Raw genomic sequence first — 21,181 nt, forward strand, 5'->3', positions numbered from 1 at the left:
TACCTAACAAAGTGGCTATACTAGTGTGTAGTACAGGAACCTAAAGATGTCATGACCTATATCCTATTTGAGTCAGATTAGCAGATGACATATGATTATGACATTGATGATGATTTTGGTTATTTTTAAGATGTGAGTAGGAAGAAAGTCATACAATAAGGAAGTGCAAAATGTGACAAATATTCAAGTGTTCACAATGATACTGCATGCTTGCAAAATTCAAATCTGCTGTGAATGAAAGGATAAAGGCAGCTGCAGTGAGGCTGATTTTATCAAGATTAAACGTATTTGTTACCCCCTATCCGTACACTTTGGACATCTGTACCTGATATTGGAAAACATATCTCCTCAGTTTTGCCATATAACATTATCTGATTATCTACTTCTTTGTGGTAAGACAGGCTAAATCATTTGCTCTAGGTTAAATGCAGTATAAATATCTAAGCCGTAGCAACCAGATGCAAGGACCTGTGCATCTGAGGGTTTGTTTGTCCACTTAAAATTAACCAGTTGTCTGAAAATATCATAGACACATTCATTCATTTTAAAAGCAATTAGGATTATTTAGCACTAGATTTCAGTTGGGGGTTACAGTCAAGGCCCTATATGCAAACACGTCTCATTAAGCTTGCTTCATTATGAGCTTCATTTACTGATTTAGAAAACACTTTAATGCAGACTGGCCTAGATGAACAGAGAAGGGTGAAATACCCCGTGCTCAGAAAATCTGTTCATTTTGCAAACTCTGAGCCAGAAACAATAAAGCTATTGAAAATAGAATACATATTAATGAAAGTTTAGATGAACCAGATTCCTAACTAACAAGGAAAAGGCTGGATAATAAGGCACTATTAGGAACCGTAATTAGCATTGCCTGAAAATGCTAATTTTCAGGCAATGCTCAGCTTTACTGAGAAAGGACTCAGTAAAGGGTTCAGACCCTTTCACTGTGTGTGTGTGTGTGTGTTTCCAGGGCCCTTGATGATCAGAGAATGTGTATAGTGGCCTTTGGAGTGTTGTGCTCTGATTCTTTGTTCCATCTGGGGGCTAGAGCAGAGCTCAGGGAGAAGCCTTTAAGGTCCAGGCTAACGTCATGCATCACATTATGCATACCAGGACCATGGCCTCTCACATTTACATTTTTCAGAAGTTTTCTTGCATGGCAGAGGATGTTTTACAACATAAACATATATACAGAGGAAATCATTTGTTTTTGGCAGTTGTTGTTCATTTGACTAAATATACAGAGTCATATCTGCAGAAAAAAAACAGCATCTTGTTAGAAGACCTGTCCATTAAAATATGTATCACAGATTGTGTTAAGATTATCACTCAGAAAGAGGGAGAGAGAGAAAGTGAGATAAAGGACCACAATTTTTAAACTTTATTATGTCCTTAAAGGATTTGGAAAAATCTGTTGCTTTCTGTTCACTAGTTTTGCCTTTTTATGGATACAGTGTGTGTGTTTATGCGTGTAAATAAATGAGTGGTCTGGAATGAAGAATAGCCACATAAACAAGATGATTAAACTGTCCTCATGTCTCTCTTGTTATAAATATGAAAGATTGGCTTAACACACACAGGCTGAAATGATTCATGCTCAAATGCCAAATGACACAATTTCTGTTTATGCAAAAATAGTCACACATCTGAATTTCTCTGTATAGATTAGTAATATACAGTCTCCCCTAAAAGTATTGGAATGGCAGGGCCAATTCTTTTGTTTTTGATATACACTGAAGACATTTAGGTTTGAGATGATGAATATTGGATGATAGATCAGAATTTCAGCTTTCATTTCCTGATATTTACATATAGATGTGTTAAACCACTTAGAACATGGCACCTTTTGTTTGAACCCACCCATTTTTCAAGTGAGAAAAAAATATTGGAACATGTGACAGACAAGTGTTTCTTGTTGCCCAGGTATGCCCTGTTAGATTGATTGTTTAACCAATTAATAGCTCTGAACGTCTACTCTTGGTTTGGGCCCAGGGTTTCATCTGTGATGACCAACATGAAGAACAGACAGCTGTTTATGAGAGAAAAACAAGCCATTTTAAGCTGAGAAAAGAGGGGAAATAAATCAGAGCCACTGTAGAAGCATTGCTAGTACAACATTTGGAATGTCCTGAAAACGAAGGAAACCATTGGTGTACTTACAACCAGATATCTAACAGGTCGCCAAGGAAAACAACAGCAGTTGATGAGAGAAACATTGTGAGAACTGTGAAGAAAAACCCAAAAACAACAGTCAGTGATATTACCAACAACCTTCACAGGGCAGGTGTGAAGGTATCACAATCCATCTGAAGAAGACTTCGAGAGCAGAAATATAGAGATGCAAACCACTCTTCAGCAGTAAGAATCAGAATAGATTGGAATTTGCAAAGAAACATAGAAATGAACCACAAATGTTCTGGAACCAAGATTAACCTCTACTAAAGTGATGGAAAAGCCAAAGTGTGGAGAAAGAAAGGATCTGCTCATGATCCAAAACAAACAAGCTCATCAGTGAAGCACAGTGGAGGTAGTGTCATGGCTTGGCCTTGCATTGCTACTTCTGGAAATGCCTCACTAATCCTTATTGATGCTGTAAGTCATGACAGTAGCAGCAGAATGAATTCATAAGCCTACAAAAACATTGTGTGCCACTTTACAGAGAAATGCATCCAATCTAATTAGGAGGAACTTCATCATGTAGCAAGACAATGACCAACACACTGACAACACAGCAAACGACTTCATCAGGGGAAAAAAGTTGAAGGTTTTAGACTGGTCAATTCAATAACCAGACTTTAACCCAACTGAGCAGCAGTTCACCTCCTGAAGAGGAAACTAAAGGGAGAAACCCCCCAAAACAAACAACACCTGAAAGAAGCTGTGGTACAAGTGTGGAAAAGCAACACAAAAGAAGAATTTAACAGTTTGGTGATGTCAGTGGGTCACCGGCTTGATGCAGTTATTGAAAAAAAAGAGATATGCAACCAAATAATAAGTGTTATTTACTTTAATTTGCTTTAAGACTATCTGTTCCTATACTTTTGCTCACATAGAAGTTGTTTTACACATCTAAGTTGTTTAACACATCTAGATGTAAATATCAGGAAATGAAAGCTGAAATTCTGATCTATCATCTCATGATCTTTTGATCTCAAACCCAAATGTCTTCCGTGTATAACAAAAACAAAAGAATTGGCCTTGCCGTTCCAAGTGTTGTGGTTGTTGTTGTTTGGAGTGTTGTGTTAAATAAAAAAAAAACTTTTTAACAAAACAAGTTTTCACTTAAATATTTTTATCTTAGTCTTTCAAAGATTTTAGCACTGGTTTTCTGACATGAACCATATACACTATTTTGATGCCTACCTTTGGTATTTAAAGGAAAAATACACCATGATTTTGCTCTTTTATTTTTAGGAGCTAACAGCAAAACTGACCATTACCCCAGTTGTGGCTCATACCACCATATGTATCAGCCGTCCAACAAATGTTAATCTTCATAAAGTCCTCATACACAACTCCATACATTTTAAATTCTGTTGAAATACTAATCACCTTTTTTGAACGACCAATGATTTTTTTTTTTAACATTGGCCTGTCAAATAGCAATGTTCCACTGATTTGCTCACCTTTCTAGATGTTGTGTACTACTGGGATTAACATGCTCACTGCCCCATTTAGCACCACAGAGCTATTATTGCAGTAATTTTTTTTATTGTATCCTAGTGGTCAAAATGGGACCTACAATAAGTGCTAATAGAGGCTCACTGAGGTAATAATTACGCTGACCCATGTTCGCTCCATGAACATTTTCAGTGGAGGAGGAGATGATTAATGATAGGGTTGCCAGGGTTGTGATTTTCATCTCAAATTGGGTCCATTTAAAATACTCTATGGCCATCAAGATCTCACTTCATAGCAAATAATTGGAATTATGTCCAATAAAGTTATAAAGAACTGTTGCTATTACATATCACAAAGATTGAGAGGGGGATGGGGAGATTATGGAGTGGAAAATATCTGTACAACAGAAATGCATGTGCACCACAGTGACCTTGTTTCCCATGCAAAGGCTGAGGAAAACGAAAAAAAAATGTGTCTCCTTTTTTCCAGTGCTGAATTTTTTGGGCTAGATTCAGGTCTTTTGTGTGGTTTTTGAGATATATTTGGGCTGGAAAATTTCTCTCATCTGTGCGCACTTCACACACTGTGACAATGGCGACGGGAAACTCCACCTGCTATATCAAACACAATTGAACAAATGTACAATCACTGTCCACTTTAATAGGAACACCTGTACACCTGCTCATTCATGCAGTTATCTAATCAGCCAATCATCTGGCAGCAGCACAATGCACAAAATCATGCAGATACAGGTCAAGAGCTTCAGTTAATGTTCACATCAAACATCAGAATGAGGAAAAAAGGTGATCTCATTGACTTCAACCTTGGCATGGTTGCTGGTACCAGATGGGCTGGTTTGAGTATTTCAGAAACTGCTGATCTCCTGGAAATTTCACACACAACAGTCTCTAGAGTTTACACAGAATGGTACTACAACAAAAAACACTGAGTGAGTGACAGTTCTGTGGGTGGAAATGCCTTGTTGATAAGAGAGGTCAGAGGAAAAAGGCCAGATTGGTTCGAGCTGCCAGGAAGGATATAGTAACTCATAATCACTTTTTACAACCGTGGTGAGCAGAAAAGCATCTCAGCATGCACAAACCTTAAATCTTGAGGTGGATGGGCTACAACAGTACAAGACTACATTAGGTTCCACTCCAGGCAACCAAGAACAGGAATCTGAGGCTATCATGGGCACAGGCTCTTTTGAAATTGGACTGTTGAAGATTAGAAAAAAAAAATAATCACCTGGTCTTTTTCCAGTCTTCAACTGTCCAGTTTTGGTGAGTAGGTGCCCATTATAGCCTCAGAGTCTTGTTTTTGGCTGACAGGAGTGGAACCTGACGTGGTCTTCTGCTGTCGTACCCCTTCCAAATCCTCAAGGTTTGACGTGTTGTGCATTCTGAGATGCTTTTCTGCTCACCATGGTTGTATAGAGTGTTTATTTGTGTTACTATAGACTTCCTGTCAGCTCAGACAAGTCTGGTCATTCTCCTCTGATCTCTCGTCAGCGAGTTGTTTCAGCCTGCAGACCCTCCGCTCACAGGATGTTTTTGTTTTTTGCACTATTCTATGTAAACTCTAGAGACTGTTGTGTGTGAAAATCTCAGGAGATCAGCATGCTAAGAAATCCTCAATCCAGCCTTTCTGCCACCAACAACTATGCCAAGGTCAAAGTCACAGAGATCACATTCTTCCCCATTCTGATGTCTGATGTGAACATTAACTGAAGCTCTTGACCTGTATCTGCATGATTTTATTCATTATGCTGCTGCCACATGATTGGCTGATTAGATAACTGCATGAATGAGCAGGTGTACAGGTGTTCCTAATAAAGTGGACGGTGAGTGTATGTCTAAAATTGCTCAGAACGAGCTGCTAGGTTGTATTCTGGGTGACTGTATGATGTTGTCTTTCAACTGCCTGTTACTAGGTTACTCTAAAACCTCACTAGATAGTAGCCTATAGCATGAGTCAAATGCTATCTACATGCTAGCTATGCTATCATGCGTCAAATGCTACAAACTAGCACCAGAATCACTAAGCACATTCCAGATATTTGAGTATAAACATTTTTGGTGTATTTTAGGGGGAGGGGTTCCTGTCATTAAGGCTACACGTGTGAGGACTTCAGTTTTCGGATATATTTGGGAAATGATGTATTATGCATGGTGTCACGTTGTATTTATAGCGCCACACTTCATCGGGAAATCTTTTTTTACACTAACCTGCCCCTCTAAGGGTCTCTGCAGGGCCCTGATTATGCTATTGATGGTGTTTCCGTGGAGACTCTGTTACCCCGGGGGTCTGTGGCCTGTGCCCTGTGCGTGAGAAGTGTGGGCCATGTGTGTTTATCCGAAAACAGGAAGATACTCTGGGTATTGTAGTGTAGCTTCCAGATATTTCCTTCGGAACCGTTTACTCTGTTTCAGAATAATTGAAACACTCGTTATCCAGGATAGATGGCTGTCTTTGGAAGACTTAAAAGGTAAAGACACGGATGTTTTCTGTCCATAATAACCGGGATTGCAGACGTGTCCAAACTTGTAGGACTACATATCCCACAATTCAAAGTGTTCCAAACTGCCATGTCGTCATTGCGGACGTGTAGATCAGATCTCTGTATATGGGGATATTGCACTGATGATGAATGGTTCGGCTTGCGTGTTGTACGTGACTACGTGTGATGTGTTTTTAGTAAATTGTTCATTTCGTATTTAATTACACAGGGATTCGGCTGATGTGCTTTAGGGTTGTGAGATATTTCTGGCGCTATTTGAATGTTGCTACAAGGCTTGATCTTGAATTACAGTGTTGCTAACTAACGTTCAGGACAAGTGGATTTGTCTCCCGCTGTATGATGCCTCAGGACAACATGAGCTCCCTGATTCAGAGACTCGCCCGACAGGCGCTCACGACGTTCCGCAGCCAGGCTAGTGAGGAAAGCAAGGCTTTCGTGGAGAACCAGAGCAAGCTGAGGAGCCTGCTGGCGGAGGTGAGGGCGGCGGATCTGAAGATCGTTCCTCGGTGTGTGGAGAGCAGCTGTGCGCCCCCGCAGCTCCTCGGTCCTCCTGTCACCTACATGCACATCTGCGAGACGGACTCGTTCAGCATGGGGGTGTTTCTGTTAAAGCACGGCTCTTCCATCCCGCTCCACGACCACCCAAACATGTACGGCATGCTGAAAGTGCTCTACGGCAAGGTCAGGGTCAGTTGTTACGACAGGTTGGACTTATCAGCCGACGGCGCGAGCGGCAGGCAGTTGAACCCCCCGCTGCTCCCCTTCCAGAAGAGCGCCGTGCGGCTGTCCGTGCAGCGGTCTGTGGGGGAGTACACAGAGGAGAGCGCCCCGTGTGTCTTATCCCCCCACAGGGACAACCTGCATCAGATCGAGGCCGTGGACGGACCCACCGCCTTCCTTGATATTTTGGCACCACCTTACGACCCAGACGACGGCAGGGACTGCCACTATTATAAAGTTTTGCAGCAGGGTCCGGAGGGTGCAGACAGAAAGGCCGGGGGCCAGGAGCAGACAGAGTTATGGCTCATGGAAATCCCGCAGCCTTCTGATTTCTGGTGTGGTGCTGAACCTTACCCTGGGCCAAAGGTTTCTCTATGAACAAACCTCCACCACCTCCACTGAAGGAGTACTGAAAGACCTGGCAGGTCTCTGAAAGCCTGATCTCTGTTTGTCCTGGCACGGTATTGTCCTGACAACAAGCTGGACTGTGGACCTGCGAACAACCACAACATTTTTTTGACCTCTCATGGACCCGTTGCTGTGTCTCACCATTACATTTGTGATCTGGCCTGTTTGGCTAAGACTGCCTCTTTTGCCTGATTGCTAACGTGCATAAATGTTGACTGTTTCAAAGTGAAACCCTCTCTTTTTTGCTCTATTATATTCTCTTATTTCAATATATACATATTACGCAAATAATAGAGTTAGGCCTGTTTCTTGCGTTTCTTGTATATGGAGTGTGTAGTGGAACAGGCATTTAAATATACTCTGTAATAAATTAACAAATGTTCCTAAAGTTCCACATCCATGGCTTATTTTGTCTGGTTTTAATTAACTGGACCCTGATTTTTTAAAATCCTGCTTTCCTGTTTGGTCATCTGCATTTCAGTATGTCATACACACTGGCCTGATGTTATATTTATACAAAGCTACTGAAGTGAAGGAGTAAGTTTATATCTAGTATGTAACTTATCATCTTTGCAGCTCAGCTCTCATTTCAGTTTCACTCTGGACATTTTTGCACAAACCTAATGAGACTCTTTACAGCAGTGGTTCTCATCCCAGAAGTGGATTGCATGCGGACATGAAGTGGGTCATTGGTATGTTCTCAATCAAAAGGTCAAAGAAGTTGCACAACTTTTGACCATGCATTTTTATTTTGAACGGCAGCTGATATTTCCCACTTATAAACATAAACAGACCGCTTACAACTTGTTTATCTGTATTGGTAGCCTGACAGTAAACAGTGACAAAAAAGCTTACAGTCAAATTCACCTTACATACACACAGAGCACAAGATGTTGGGAGATTTTCTCTTTTTTTCAGCTTTTGGGTCATAACCTAAAGGTAAATGACGTCTGTGTGAAGCAAGAGCATTTAAGAACCACTGCTAAAGAGTCGCTTACATAACTGAATGATATGAGTTTTGATTTTTTAGGCACTTACACAGTTAATTGCATGACCTAAGCTTGAACTATTTTGTAAATTTATTCAGTTTAGTGTTGTGTTGAGGAATCCTAATAATTTGGGGTAATTACAAATAATAAATTTCTGATTTCCTTAAAGTTATGTTTGGCTTATTCTAGAACAAATGTGCTCTCTCTCTCTCTCTCTCTCTCTCTCTCTCTCTCTCTCTCTCGTTTTCTCACACACACACACACACACACTACAAGTATTCTAGATTCCATTTACACTTTGGTTCATGTGTCCTGAGTATCAGGATTACATCCAGATTATACACAAAATAATGAAAGTGTAAATTCACCAAAAGATACATTTTAAACATTTAAATCTGATCATCCAAACCACTAATGAATGCAGCCATGTTATACAGTACAGGTATAAATGAATTTGATGCACTTGTTAATATTGGTGCCATTAAAACTAGTAAGATTTAAAAGGTTATGAAAAATCCTGATGTGGCAACTTTCAAATAAAACTAACTAAAAATGAGAAACAGTGCAAATTGGTGTTCGAATGTAATTTGCATATTAACTCATAAATGCAGATTTCAGTCTGACCAGAGATGCATTTGTCTACAAGTGTAAGTGCATGTGGTTAAAATCTTAGCAGGAAACAAAGTAGATACAAGACTTATGAAATGTCCGGGTGTAAGTGGGATCCTGGGTTCACTTACACCTTACCTTCCTGTCTTACCCAAAGATGTCAAAGGGTAGCCTCTAGTGGTATGACTATGTAATGCCTGGCACTTTAAACTTGCCCACTTGCAACACTGCATGTAAAGCATATCTACATTGTATTAATTAAATCATTCACAGATTAACACCTTATAACATGATTTGGACACACTTCTTTTGTATACAGAACAAATGTTATTAGGGCACACTAGGAACAAATTCAGTTCTTGAGAAGGGCCCAGTTTCACAAAAAGTCAGCATAAAAATCACAGTAAGATAGTAAAGTGAGCGTTACTTCACCAGTTACGAAAAGCAGCGGTTAATTCTATACAGTGATCTGTGAATGTTACAAAGGAAATCATCAGTTACAAACATTTAAACAGCAGACCTAGACTTTCAAGAAACAGAATATACAGAGCCCAAACAGGGTATTTGTAACAGCAGGGTTTTCCCCCCTGATCATGTGAAATACATAAACAGTGTCATACACAAGGCTCATATAAAGCTGCCTTTGATTTGCACACACAGGCCAGGTCAGAAATCTCATAGTACCGTGCAATATCATACTGTTTTTATATACCACTTATTACCAGGCACATGCAGAGGGTGGGGGCACTTCTTTCAGAGCTCCCTTTAAAGCAGAAGTGCCCCATTTCAGTATAAATTACAGACATGTTTTTAGGCAAAGTATGAATTACAACAATGACATGAGCAAAATGGCTTGAGGAAAAAAAGCAGCAGACAATTAAAAAAAAATCTGCATTTTCTTCCTAAATAACTAACCTGCTGTATAAAAGTTATAGGTAAAGTAAGAGGAAAAAATAAATAGTAAGCTAAAGTAGGTATAGCTAAAAAAAAAAAATCACAGAACTTTGTTAATACGTCTAAATCAGTTGAACATGTACGTGATTATTTCCAACCAGCATATGTAGGTTTAACCTTGGAACTCTAATGTTTATCAGTTAGTTAGCTCCCAGCTGCTAAGAAAACATTATTGTTTTACTCTGTATTTCAGTTCAGCTTCGTACCTTACCTTCTTGAAGAAGATTTAAACAATTTCTACTGAAAAAAATGCCATATACACTGAATAGAGGTTTAACAGCTAAGTTGGAAAACAAACTTCAATGTTGCTGTTTGGAACATGATTCAGTAGCAAATTTACTCAATATTCCATAGTGAGTGAGAAAGGAGGCAGCTATGGGGCTAAATGTTTGTCCTACTGAAAGTAGGACTGAGATAGAGGCTGCAAGGCAAGCCACTTTCATATTTATTACACATTGAAATAAAAATGTAAAAAATATATCCAGTTAAGAATGTGTTTGTTTACATTCAGTATTCTACATTTCTAGGCCCTGTGCAAATGCAGTCTCTGTGGGCAACCTCATCTACCTGTTGAAAATGCTAACATTAGACCCTTTGAGGACCCATTTTCCAGGGACCCTGACTCCAGGTCAGTCTTTCCACTGCAGCGAGCACTCTGCCCATGATAAGGGTCCTGGACTACCCCTGTCCTGAACATTTTAGTGTTTTCCCTGCTCTAACACACCCACTTCAACTCAATATTGTACAATATTGATAAGTTGAATCAGATGTGTTACAGCAGCAAAGACATCAAAATGCGCAAGGACAGGGGTACTCCAAGACCAGGGCTGGGAACGTGTGGATTCCGTTTTTTTTTTTTTTTTTTTAAATCTGAGCTCGTCCCCCTGAAGAACTCTGCATGTCCTGGTTAAGTAAGGTAGTACACAGTTTAGGACGTACCCATTTAAACAATATGGCGTCTCGAGCCGAAAGGTGGTAAACAAGGTCCTCTGTCCAGCGCCCTTTCCTTATCACGTGGTCAGGGTTCAGGAGGCCGTTTCTTTCTCACATGGAGCCCTGAGCGCCTGATGTGTGGGCAGGAGGAGCGCTCGCCCTTTTCTCTCTCTGTCTTTGGTGAATTTTCGTGTGCCTCCTTCGCTCGTCGCTCCGGGCGAACTTCCGGCCGCAGAAGTCGCAGGAGAAGGGCTTCTCGCCCGTGTGCGTGCGGATGTGGGTGGTTAGATGGTCGCTGCGGCTGAAGCTGCGCATGCAGATGCGGCACTGAAACGGCTTGTGGCCGGTGTGGATGCGCACGTGGCGCGTGAGCTCGTCGGAGCGCGAGAACCTGCGGTCGCAGCCCTCCGCTGGACACGGGTACGGCCGCTCATGCACCGGGGTCTTACACGGCCGGGTCGGGTACTTCCTCGGTCGCAGTATTGGTCGTAACGGGACACTCTGAGGGTTGGAGTCCGTGGGCGGCCTCAATCCGTCCATGGGACACGAAAGAGTAAAATTTCTTATCATGTTCAGCGGAGTGAGGGGCGGAGGAACTCTAACGGTGTCCAGAGAGCAGGAAAACGGTTTTCGGTCCTGGAAGACTGGCGCATCCCTTTGGCTGCTGCTCTGGTAAAAACCCCCGTAATCTGGTATGATGGAGAAAAGCGCACCGTCTATGGTGGACTTCGGGGATGTGTAAGAAGCTGGCGGGTACGTGATCGGACATGTACTGGTTGATAGGTAGGTCGAGGGGTCCTGGTAGCCGTCCGCACTACAGGTGTAAGGTGGAGGTGATGTGTACATGTGCTCCATATCCTTCTCGTGGCCTTTGGGACAAGCTGGAGCCCCTGAGAGGTCTGTGGGTCCTGGAGAGGAGGTAGGGAAAGGGGTGAGGGCAGGTGTCGCGCTTTGTACCTCTGCGCAGACAAAGTTTATCAGGCTGTCTGCGTTCCAGCTGCCGTGTGCGCACTGAGCGCCGATGGAAATCTTGCCCGTGTAGGCGACAGGAGAGCTCTGTGTGTTATTCGGGTCTATAAAGTCAGCAGTGCGCTTTTCCTTAGAGAAACTGTCCGCGCCCAGGCCACCTATCAGATACCAAGAAATAAATAAAGATAGATATTGTGTGTTAGTTTTTAGCGCATTATTATTATTATTATTATTATTATTATTATTATTATTATTATTATACTTTCCCGTACAATTTGGGCACACAAGTCTGCATCGGTGGAGTTCATTCATAAAATGATACTTCCCATAAAAAGTTGGTTTACATGTCTGCTTCTCTGTCCTGTACTACTTGATTCGCATGATGTTTTATTCGACATTTTTCCCGCCAGAGAACATATATACACAGATCACCATATACACCTTACACAGGAAAACTGATTAACTAGTCGGTGTGTATGATGTTATAGACAGAGAAGCAGAGCGCTTGTTCAGTCTATATTTGTGCGCTTACCTCCTGATGCCTCGCTTCCCAGGTCTACATGAGGAAAGCCGCTCGGTAAGTCTGTAGGGATTTCATCCATAGGACAAGCATCCGTTGCAATGGAGCGTATGAAATCAGTTAGCGACTCAGCGACTTTATCCACACTGTTAGCTGTCATTTTAAGCCACTGCAAAGTTGCCCAAAAGCACTGAGTTTTGAAGTTCGGGTTTAACCAGGCATTATAATTGAGGATATAGAAATGATTACAACGGATATCTCTGTTTATTGGATATGTTAAATATGAGGCACTGCTCGCTGGTATGTTGTTAATTCGCACCCTTCAGTTGCGCGACGGTAGATAACCGAGGCTCGTGCGTTAGTAGGCATTTAAAGGAGGCTTTCAATATGTGCTACGTCATTGACCATAAAAGGACATGAGATAAAAGAAGGTTGGGCAGCTAATAGGAGGCACGCACTGTGACACAACTGGGAATCAATGCCTATCAAGCGATCATTTTAAGCGCTAGGTTTATACTTTTCCAGATGTCAGGTGTCCTCTGTTAGTCTGTCTGTCTGTCAGTCTGATATTGCCTGGTTTACAGGTCACTTTGCTGTTTGTTTTACGCAGTTTCTTTGCAGATTGCGGAGAAACGCGCAGCCAACTTTCCTAATCGAAATCAGGAATTCCGGTCAGGTCACTCCCATAGATGGATCTTATCCGGCGGCCCAAAACACGCCCCGTTGGTCTAAAATGGAACATCCGGAAAATTCGACACGGAAAAGCAGCGCGTTGTGGAGAATACCCATTCTAATATCATAACCACAAGAAAATATAATCATAGCCCAACTTCCCTGACTGCTGGAAGGAAAGTAGCATTTGAATAAACCTGGGGAAAAAAGATATTTTTAATTTTAAGGGTACCACTGAAGAGAATTGATTAATGATTAATGATTCATGTTTCATGTCAGAACTGATTAATGTTCTAGAGGCAGCATCACACCCAAGAATAAGCTATATTTACTTTTTTTTCTAGGATACTCATAGAGCGCTAAAACTGAAGTATATTTTAACTCTCTTGCGATTGATATTGTTTTGTTTCAGCCTCACTGTGTTACATTGTGTGATTCAGTGTAACAAAAAACAAACTTGAATGCTATAGCTAACAAATTATAACTGTAGTTTGAAAAGACAGATGCTGTCTAGATCTCATATGATGAAAGCCAGTGTGTTCAGCTTAAAAAAAAAAAAAACTATTTTGCACTCCTTCAAATCTCCAGTCTGGGACCATTACACTTGCTGACAGCCTTTCACTGTAACCACACAGACTTTTCAACAAGCAAAAGCTGCATAATTCATGATCAAGGAAGCCTCCCACACACGCACACACACACACACACACACACACACACACACACACACACACACACACACAAACAAATCCCACTACCTCAGATTAATAAAACTACTAACTTGTGGGCCAACTGTATACAAATCAGTATAATATTTGATATCTCCTCCTGCTCCACAGTGTTTGATGAGTGTTTCTGTGATGCGGACATAAGGTATTGGGAAAGATAACATGAGCAAGCTTGGAAACCTTTAGTGTGCTCCAGATAGATTTGAGAGCAACTGTACACCCATGCAACAATTCCATAATGCAAAATTACTTCTCCCTTCCTCCTTCGTCTGGCAGGAAGACACTTTACATACAGTATCTCTGACACAGCATCAAACCCCTTGTCGTCATTCTTTGTTTTTCTGCCACCATGATCTATTTTCATCTGTGGCGGCGTGAGCAATCGAGCAGTTGCTGTACTTGTGATTGAGGCCTAATTTTAAAGCCACCCACACAAGAGAACAGCCCCTTCTCCGTGGATTCTCAGCCAAAGCCGAGGCTCTCCTCACTGAATAGATTTGCCCTCCTACAGCTTGCCGCTCTACTACCTCCTCCCTGCCGAGCTCCCGCGCGCTCCTAGCTTCTCACGCGCCCACACACACATGCATGCACATGTCTTCACCGACTCTTCACACAACCCAGAGTGACGCAACCAGTTTCACAAGTAGTCTATGTCTGAGTTATCTCTCTGGACTACATTCTGTGCATTTTTTTTTAAAAGCATTTTTTTAATTGTCTTACTTTTTTATATGTATGTGTGTACATAGGTGTTAGACAGAGGAGCTGGAATTATGGCAAGTTTGGAAGCCCAGCAATTAAAGAGCCATGTCACTCACAGATAAATATGATGGCTTATACACACTGTGTGTGATGGCAGTTCACTAATGAGAGTTTGTCTCCCCACACTTAAATACACACTACATCAATTCCCCTCCTGTCATCTGAGATGCTGCAGTCCTGATAAAGGGCTAATCTGAAAATCATCCTATGAGCTCTTTTAATATCCTCATACATTTAGTTGTAATGACTTTTAAAGAAAGTGTGTCTTCTCTGCTGTCATTTACTTAGGCAAATTATTGTAGGTTGTCTGAGGAATTCACATGCATTTCAATGTATAGGCCAAATCTGAGACTGCCACATACCTTATCGATTTTGATGTGTAAAGGAAGTGGCTGGCTATTTCTGTAATGGACGAACCCCAAATGGCTCATAGGAATGGGTTTAAGGCTTCCACACTCTATTTTGTACTTTATATCTTGAATAGTGAGGCAGTTTGGATTCAGGCTTGCCTGCTTCAACATTGTTGGGGGCAGAGCTTCAATCCCACTCCATGTCCTTGTCCTTTGTTTCACACCCACAGGCACAAAAATGTATTCCTATTGTGTCTGCGTTGCCAGCTTCCCTTTTAGATTTCTATTTTAATCTATCAGAAGAGAATAGGCACAAGTTAATAGCTAAAGTGTACTAAATTGCAGGGAATATAAATAACTGGCATCAATAAAAGCATGTTTTGTTCTATGTGGAAATGTTCCATGTTACAAAAAATACATATAAATCCAGGCTGTTGATTTAATTTGAATAATTTCTAATTTTTATGTTCATAATATTTGTATATTGGTTTGTCTGATTGTTTGGCATAGCCTCCACAACCCCCAGCCCCCTGTGCCCCTCCCATGCCCCTTGTGCCCTGTACGCCCACGCCACGCCATGTTTCACCACCCGTTTTGTTTGCGTGCGCTGTGGTGCTGCATGGGGGTCTGACGACCCCTGCACACACCGATTAATCAAACGTCACAGAGAGGTTTCTTTAAAATAGATTATTCCCTTTCATTACACACCAGACTAATATTCAATGCATATTTTTTGTATAATGCCGCATTGGGCCCCAAAACACTGCTGTTTGGGCCATTTTAAACCTATATGTTTTTCAATTTATTATTTTTATAGTGTTAGTGCTTAATTTTATATCCTGACTTTAATTCCAAAGAATACAGTACAATTTAAATAATAGTTTTTGTGGATCACATTTAGATAATGTATGATGTTACAATATATTAAGTGCTAAATATTTTCATATCTATGTAGATCAATAATACCCTCAAATAATACAAATTTGTTTTACATTTTTTCTTGATTTAATGCTAGTACAAAATAATGCAAAATCTCACAAAGCTTGTTTCTTTGTTTGGTTTGCACTGTTAACATTTTGCTCCTATTTTGCTTAAAATAGATATAAACCTATAATGATAAAATCAACATTATGGATTTGCCAGTAGTAGGACAAATATGTAGCTACACACATTGCACACTGATTTTATGAACAACTTAATTTAACACTTACCAATATCTTACTTGAGGCTCTTTCAGTCCTTCGGTGGCTCTTTGGTTTATTCAGCTAAAAATTCCCACCGAATCTTGCAACTCTAGGCCTTTCTGCTCATGCTGCCAATACAAATTCAGGCAACCCACACAGGACACACTTCACACTTTCATAGACCTATAAGATCAGAACCAGTCATATACATTTCCTACTGCCAGAAAGCAACTGAACAAATCAGACAGTGGGTTTGTTCCCACCTCTACACATCCTCAGAGTGGAAATTGTTATGATAATGAATAAGGTTTGGGAGAGAGCTAGGAGATTGGACCAGAAAACGTTTCTTTGCTGGGGGGGAGTCCGTAGGTGTTTGGGTCACATATGCACACCATGCTCAGGGCGTGGTTTTCCTAACAGCTGACCATTTGCAGAAAGCTTCCTCACCAATAACATACATAAGAGTATCAGTACCAAACTATAGATGTTTTTAGTTTAGTTAAAAAAAAAAAAAAAACACTACTTAGATGGAATATCAGAAACTCTGTGTGGACATTATATTAGGCTTATAAATAGAAAGTGCTGTAAAGTCAGGACATGTTTAGGAATTTTGAGTAATATTTGTGTACAGTTGATTTGTATAAACATTTATAAATCAAGTAATCTTATCAGATATTTAAAGCTTTCTAAGCTTTAATTCTGAGCTTTTGTAAACTAAAAGTCCCCTTTCCAAACAGGACTTATATTGATCATATGATCAATGATGTACATTTCAGATTAGACATAGACAGGAGCTTTACTTAGAAAATGTAATAAAATAATGACATACATGGAAAGGGCCAGTTTGTAATTCTAATGAATGAGTGTAACTCTGTATTGGAGACTGGCGCGCCCCCCGTCACCCTTCTACCCAGTGTGTGGGTGGAGAGCCCAGGAAGATGGATGACCACACTCCCAAAGCATGATAGGTATTGCCCATGTCACCACCAAGAAACAAAGACATAAGGCAGCAGGATGGATTGCATGGGGGTGTTGATCATTAGGTGTAAAATCGACACAGACCCACCAAAAAAATCGGCATCACTGCTTATACATACAATGACGACTAATGTGTGCTACTTTGTTTTTCTCATCATAGCAGTACATGCAGCTGATTCCTGTGTGGATCTGTTCCTTTTGGTGATGGATTTTGCTTTTTTTTCTCTTCGTACACCAAATTATGGGCTTGGCGTGATGGTTTATAATCCATTCTTTCTTCCTAAATAATGTAAACTTTGTTAACATTGCAGTATACGTATATAACAGTACACATAGTGCAGTAAATCTAACTTTTTAAGCTGTGAAACACATTATCACTGTGTTATATTAGCTCATGGGTGCTCATGTTTCTTCTGGCTTTCAGTTCCGTTATAATGCCTTTAAAGTCCTTGGTACGAATTCTTAATCATGCTTTCCACAAAGTCTTTAGAAGAGGCAAGAGGCTTGGTGTACAATTAATGCATTATCATTATTACATGTTATATTTGCAGTAGAAGGTTTCCACAGCATAGCTGAATTCTGGTGGTCAACTATGTTTTCCATCCATCCTCTGTACCATTTATCCTTTGCCTGGACCCTATCTCAGGGGACAATTGCCAATCAGTCTTTGGGAGGAAACCCCCGAAACACGGGGAAAGCATGCAAACGCCACACATGCAGGGCAGAGGTGGGAATCAAACCCAGAACCCCAGAGGGGCAAGGCACCATCGCTAACCACTAAGCCACCATGCCCGCTCAACTCAGTTTTATATTACTTAAATGGTACACATTAATTGAATAGGTTTCCCTCTATCCAGTCAAGGAATACTGGCTATATCAATTTCAGCTGAAATTTTATATTTATTTCTGATATTTGTTATGACATGAAATGCTCTTGGGGATACTGTTGTAGTACACACACCATGTAGTAGTGTCTGATCTGATCCTCCCTAAACATGTACCAGCACAGCAGGTGGCGCCAAACACCAGCAATTAATGGAGATTAGAAGCAGAGGCCTTTATATCAAAAGAGCTCCACACAGAGGCAATAGTGATGTGCTAAGAATTTGGTCTAGTGTAGTCAGAGCTCAGCACCAGTCTTTGTGACACTTAAAACACAAAAAAGTAAAGTTCGAGCTGGATTTACATCTACAGCTGGCATTATGGCCTATTTGAAAAATAGTGCTTGGACCCCAATTTATTACATTTATTTTGTTGACAGACACTTTTATCCAGATGACTAACAACAGAGGCACAAATCCCATCCAATCAGGAGGCTAAGCAGTTGAGGATTACAGGGTCCAAAAATAGATTTCTGGCAGACACAACAAACTTCCACTAAGTAAAGAACTCTTGAACTACCTACTGAGCTACCTTTATTATTGACATTTGTATGACACATACAGTATATATTGAGGACTGATTAAACAGTTTAAAAAACAAACAAACAAACAAAACAACAACTTGGTAACATCACTATGAATACAAATGAGAATTACCTAAATTAAAGTCATTATTTGCCCAGTACCTCTGTCACTGTGCTTGCTCAGATCTCCCAAATGGAGCCTCATTAAGGACAGAAAATGAACTGGTAGGACACTTGCTGGATTAAAGATGGTGTAACACCAATTATGTACAGCAATGGAGCACTATGAGCTATTTATTGCTATTGAGAAGTCATGACCATATAGAGCCATAGTAATCATTGTTCATTATTAATTGTTCATACTCAATTAATCAGTCAACAAACAAATGCACTTTTGCTATTTTTTATTACTCAGTGAGCACTGAGAAGCAGCATTCAAGTCACATTCACATTCAATTTGAAGGTAATTGCAGGCTGGCACATCAACGAGGTTTTGCCTGATCAGTGTTAAAAGATGTCTCTCCTGAATGCATGTATAATCTGTTGCTCTCTGACTGAAATAATAAATAAGTTCTGGAGCTCCAGAGGCACACATATTCACCAGCAATGTCTAATCAGCGGCCTAGAAAAGGGTGAAGACCTGGACATGTGTAAAGCTTGCAAGACTGTTCTCACATATAGATGAAGTTAACACGTCTAAATGTCCTTAAGCCTCCAAACAGTCCCCAAGCACAGTCCACAGTCTCACAAACATCTCTGCAAAGACAACGTGGCTAGAGGACCAAAACACAGGCACTTGTGATCTCAGAAACATTGTGTCTGTGCTGGTGGATAGAGTGAGGTTGGTGGAAGAAAACAAGCTTGAAGTTGGAAATTGTGTGAATTTACCTGACCCTCCTGCCATGCTGACCTGCTCAGGGTTTATAGTCTCTCTTACATCTGACCTCCAGGAGGATATTAAAATGGCAGTGGCACTGTTACGTAATTTTGTGAGTATTTGGAAACCCAACATCTTGGCTATTTAGTGTAGCAATAGAGATTTTTATATCAATGACTACACATTTTTATTAAAAAAAATTGTCATTAGTTTCAAGTTGACATTAATTGTACAGTAGTTTTACTTGTTTTTGAGTTATTGGGGTTTGGATTCAACCCATTCAGTAAGAACTATATGAACTATAAGAGCTATGGACTGTATACAGAGTTGAGTTAAGCACATATAATGAGGAATTAATATGCAAATTGTTTACGTCGGTATTCAGATCTTAGATGTAACTACAGACTTAAGTGCTATTTATGGGCTGTGAGTTTTGATTTTCTACCCATGTACTAAAACTGAAAAAGTGTGAATACCCTGGCAAGGCTTCACAAATTCCCAGGGGGTTCCCAGACCCCACTGGTACTAAGGGCATTGTGGGCCATCAGTAAATTAGCAGCACTTTAAATGATGACCATATTAATGTGATGGAACTGCATATTTATATATTTTTAAAAAATTAAAACGTAATTGTATTCACTCTGAAAATGTTAAGCATTAGAATTTTTTAAAAATTAAAATACCGTCAAAATAATTTTTTTTGAAAATGTGTGCCGAGTTGGATGTGTGCTGAAGTGTTCTTTTACACACAAAACTGGCACAAAATACCTGTTCTTGATTGATTCCATTTTTAATGGAAAATGTAAAACATCTCTTTAGCTTCAATGTACATACAGTAGCAAACAACACATACAGCAAATAAAGCACACCATGTTATAGAAAAATCATAATTAATATATTATATATGTATATTCTGCTATTTACATATTTCAGCTCAAAATTTCACAAGAACCTTTTTTTTAAACAAACACATCATATACTGCAAATTCCTTTATATTCTCCTTCTGCACAGTGAATACCAGCCAAACTGTTAATAATTTAATATCACCTTTGAACAAAAACAATAAAAGCTAACAGCTTGGCGTTGGCTGACGTAAAGGAATGCTGCTATGGTTGTGTTGGCCTAGCTGCTCTCCCAACTGTCTGAACCTCAGCAGACAAGTGTAGCTAACAGTTAGCAGCACAATAACTACTGATTAAGAATATGCCTCAGAGCATCATCTTTTGAAGAAAAATGCCTTTGTGGTTGTTCTTTTGCATTGGTTATCCACAGCCTACAGCATGTGAGAGCTCGAAAGTGCTGTGCTTAGCAGTTCACCTCTCTTCCTGCTCAGCAACTTTGCAGCTGCCTGCTCAGGAGAGAGAGTTCCACTTCGTCTATTCCACTGTTCAGACATGCCTCAGCCTCTCACCTCACTTCCTGGCCAAGCAGGAAGATATCAGGGTGGGGCTGAGCTCTGGAGAAGATATAGCGACAATAATCAAACAGAATATGGTGACATCATGGAGAAAGTGATGGGTCCTTGCACGGAAGCAAAATAGTATTTATGGTCATTGGTGTGAAATGTGCGACTTCGGAATTGGTTCGCAGAGCAGTGGTTCCTCTCTGAAGGATCTGGAGATTGTCTGCACCTTGTGCCATGCTCACAGAGTGAGCATGAATGCCGTCAGCATTCTTCCTCCTTGACCTCCTCTGTGCTCTGTTCTTTCAAGTGCCGGCTCAGAGCGGCCACAGCGTCCTTCACAGAATGGTAGAAGATGTTCTTTACCTGAACAAGCAAGATGAATGCAAAGGTAACTACTTATCGCAGAATACATGATGGTGATGACGATTTTTCCCTGCTTGTGACAGTATGTTCTTCTCAGCATCAGTGTTCTTCTACAGGAAATCTAGCATATCCTACATTTTTGGTTTAAAGAGACTATGAGAGGGTATTTTTACCCACTGTGCTGAACAATCCTTCTCATGTGGTGGTACACA

General features: G+C 40.5%; 3 protein-coding genes across 5 annotated transcripts in view; 1 reads left to right on the top strand and 2 right to left on the bottom strand.

Moving 5' to 3' along the window:
• The first annotated feature begins 5,494 nt into the window (after window positions 1-5,494).
• adob (2-aminoethanethiol (cysteamine) dioxygenase b) lies at window positions 5,495-8,430 on the top strand. The gene has a single exon (XM_026934074.3). It carries the CDS (start codon window positions 6,482-6,484, stop codon window positions 7,241-7,243), a length of 762 nt encoding a protein of 253 aa, XP_026789875.1. The 5' UTR covers window positions 5,495-6,481; the 3' UTR covers window positions 7,244-8,430.
• Window positions 8,431-8,506: 76 nt separating this feature from the next.
• On the bottom strand, window positions 8,507-12,997 carry egr2a (early growth response 2a). Its single transcript, XM_034308030.2, has 2 exons — window positions 12,260-12,997; window positions 8,507-11,885 (listed from the first exon to the last, which is right to left on the bottom strand). Exons 1-2 carry the CDS (start codon window positions 12,405-12,407, stop codon window positions 10,870-10,872), a joined length of 1,164 nt encoding a protein of 387 aa, XP_034163921.2. The 5' UTR covers window positions 12,408-12,997; the 3' UTR covers window positions 8,507-10,869.
• Window positions 12,998-16,746: 3,749 nt separating this feature from the next.
• jmjd1ca (jumonji domain containing 1Ca) overlaps window positions 16,747-21,181 on the bottom strand; it is a 65,170-nt gene continuing 60,735 nt past the window's right edge. For all 3 annotated transcript variants that reach the window (XM_053237486.1, XM_053237485.1, XM_026933853.3), the window contains one exon: window positions 16,747-20,969. In XM_053237486.1, coding sequence (XP_053093461.1) covers window positions 20,868-20,969 — 102 coding nt within the window. In that variant the 3' untranslated portion in view covers window positions 16,747-20,867. The remainder of the gene's footprint in view (window positions 20,970-21,181) is intronic.

The sequence above is a fragment of the Pangasianodon hypophthalmus genome, chromosome 10, assembly GCF_027358585.1.
Source record: "Pangasianodon hypophthalmus isolate fPanHyp1 chromosome 10, fPanHyp1.pri, whole genome shotgun sequence".
In the NCBI taxonomy this organism is placed as follows: domain Eukaryota; kingdom Metazoa; phylum Chordata; class Actinopteri; order Siluriformes; family Pangasiidae; genus Pangasianodon; species Pangasianodon hypophthalmus.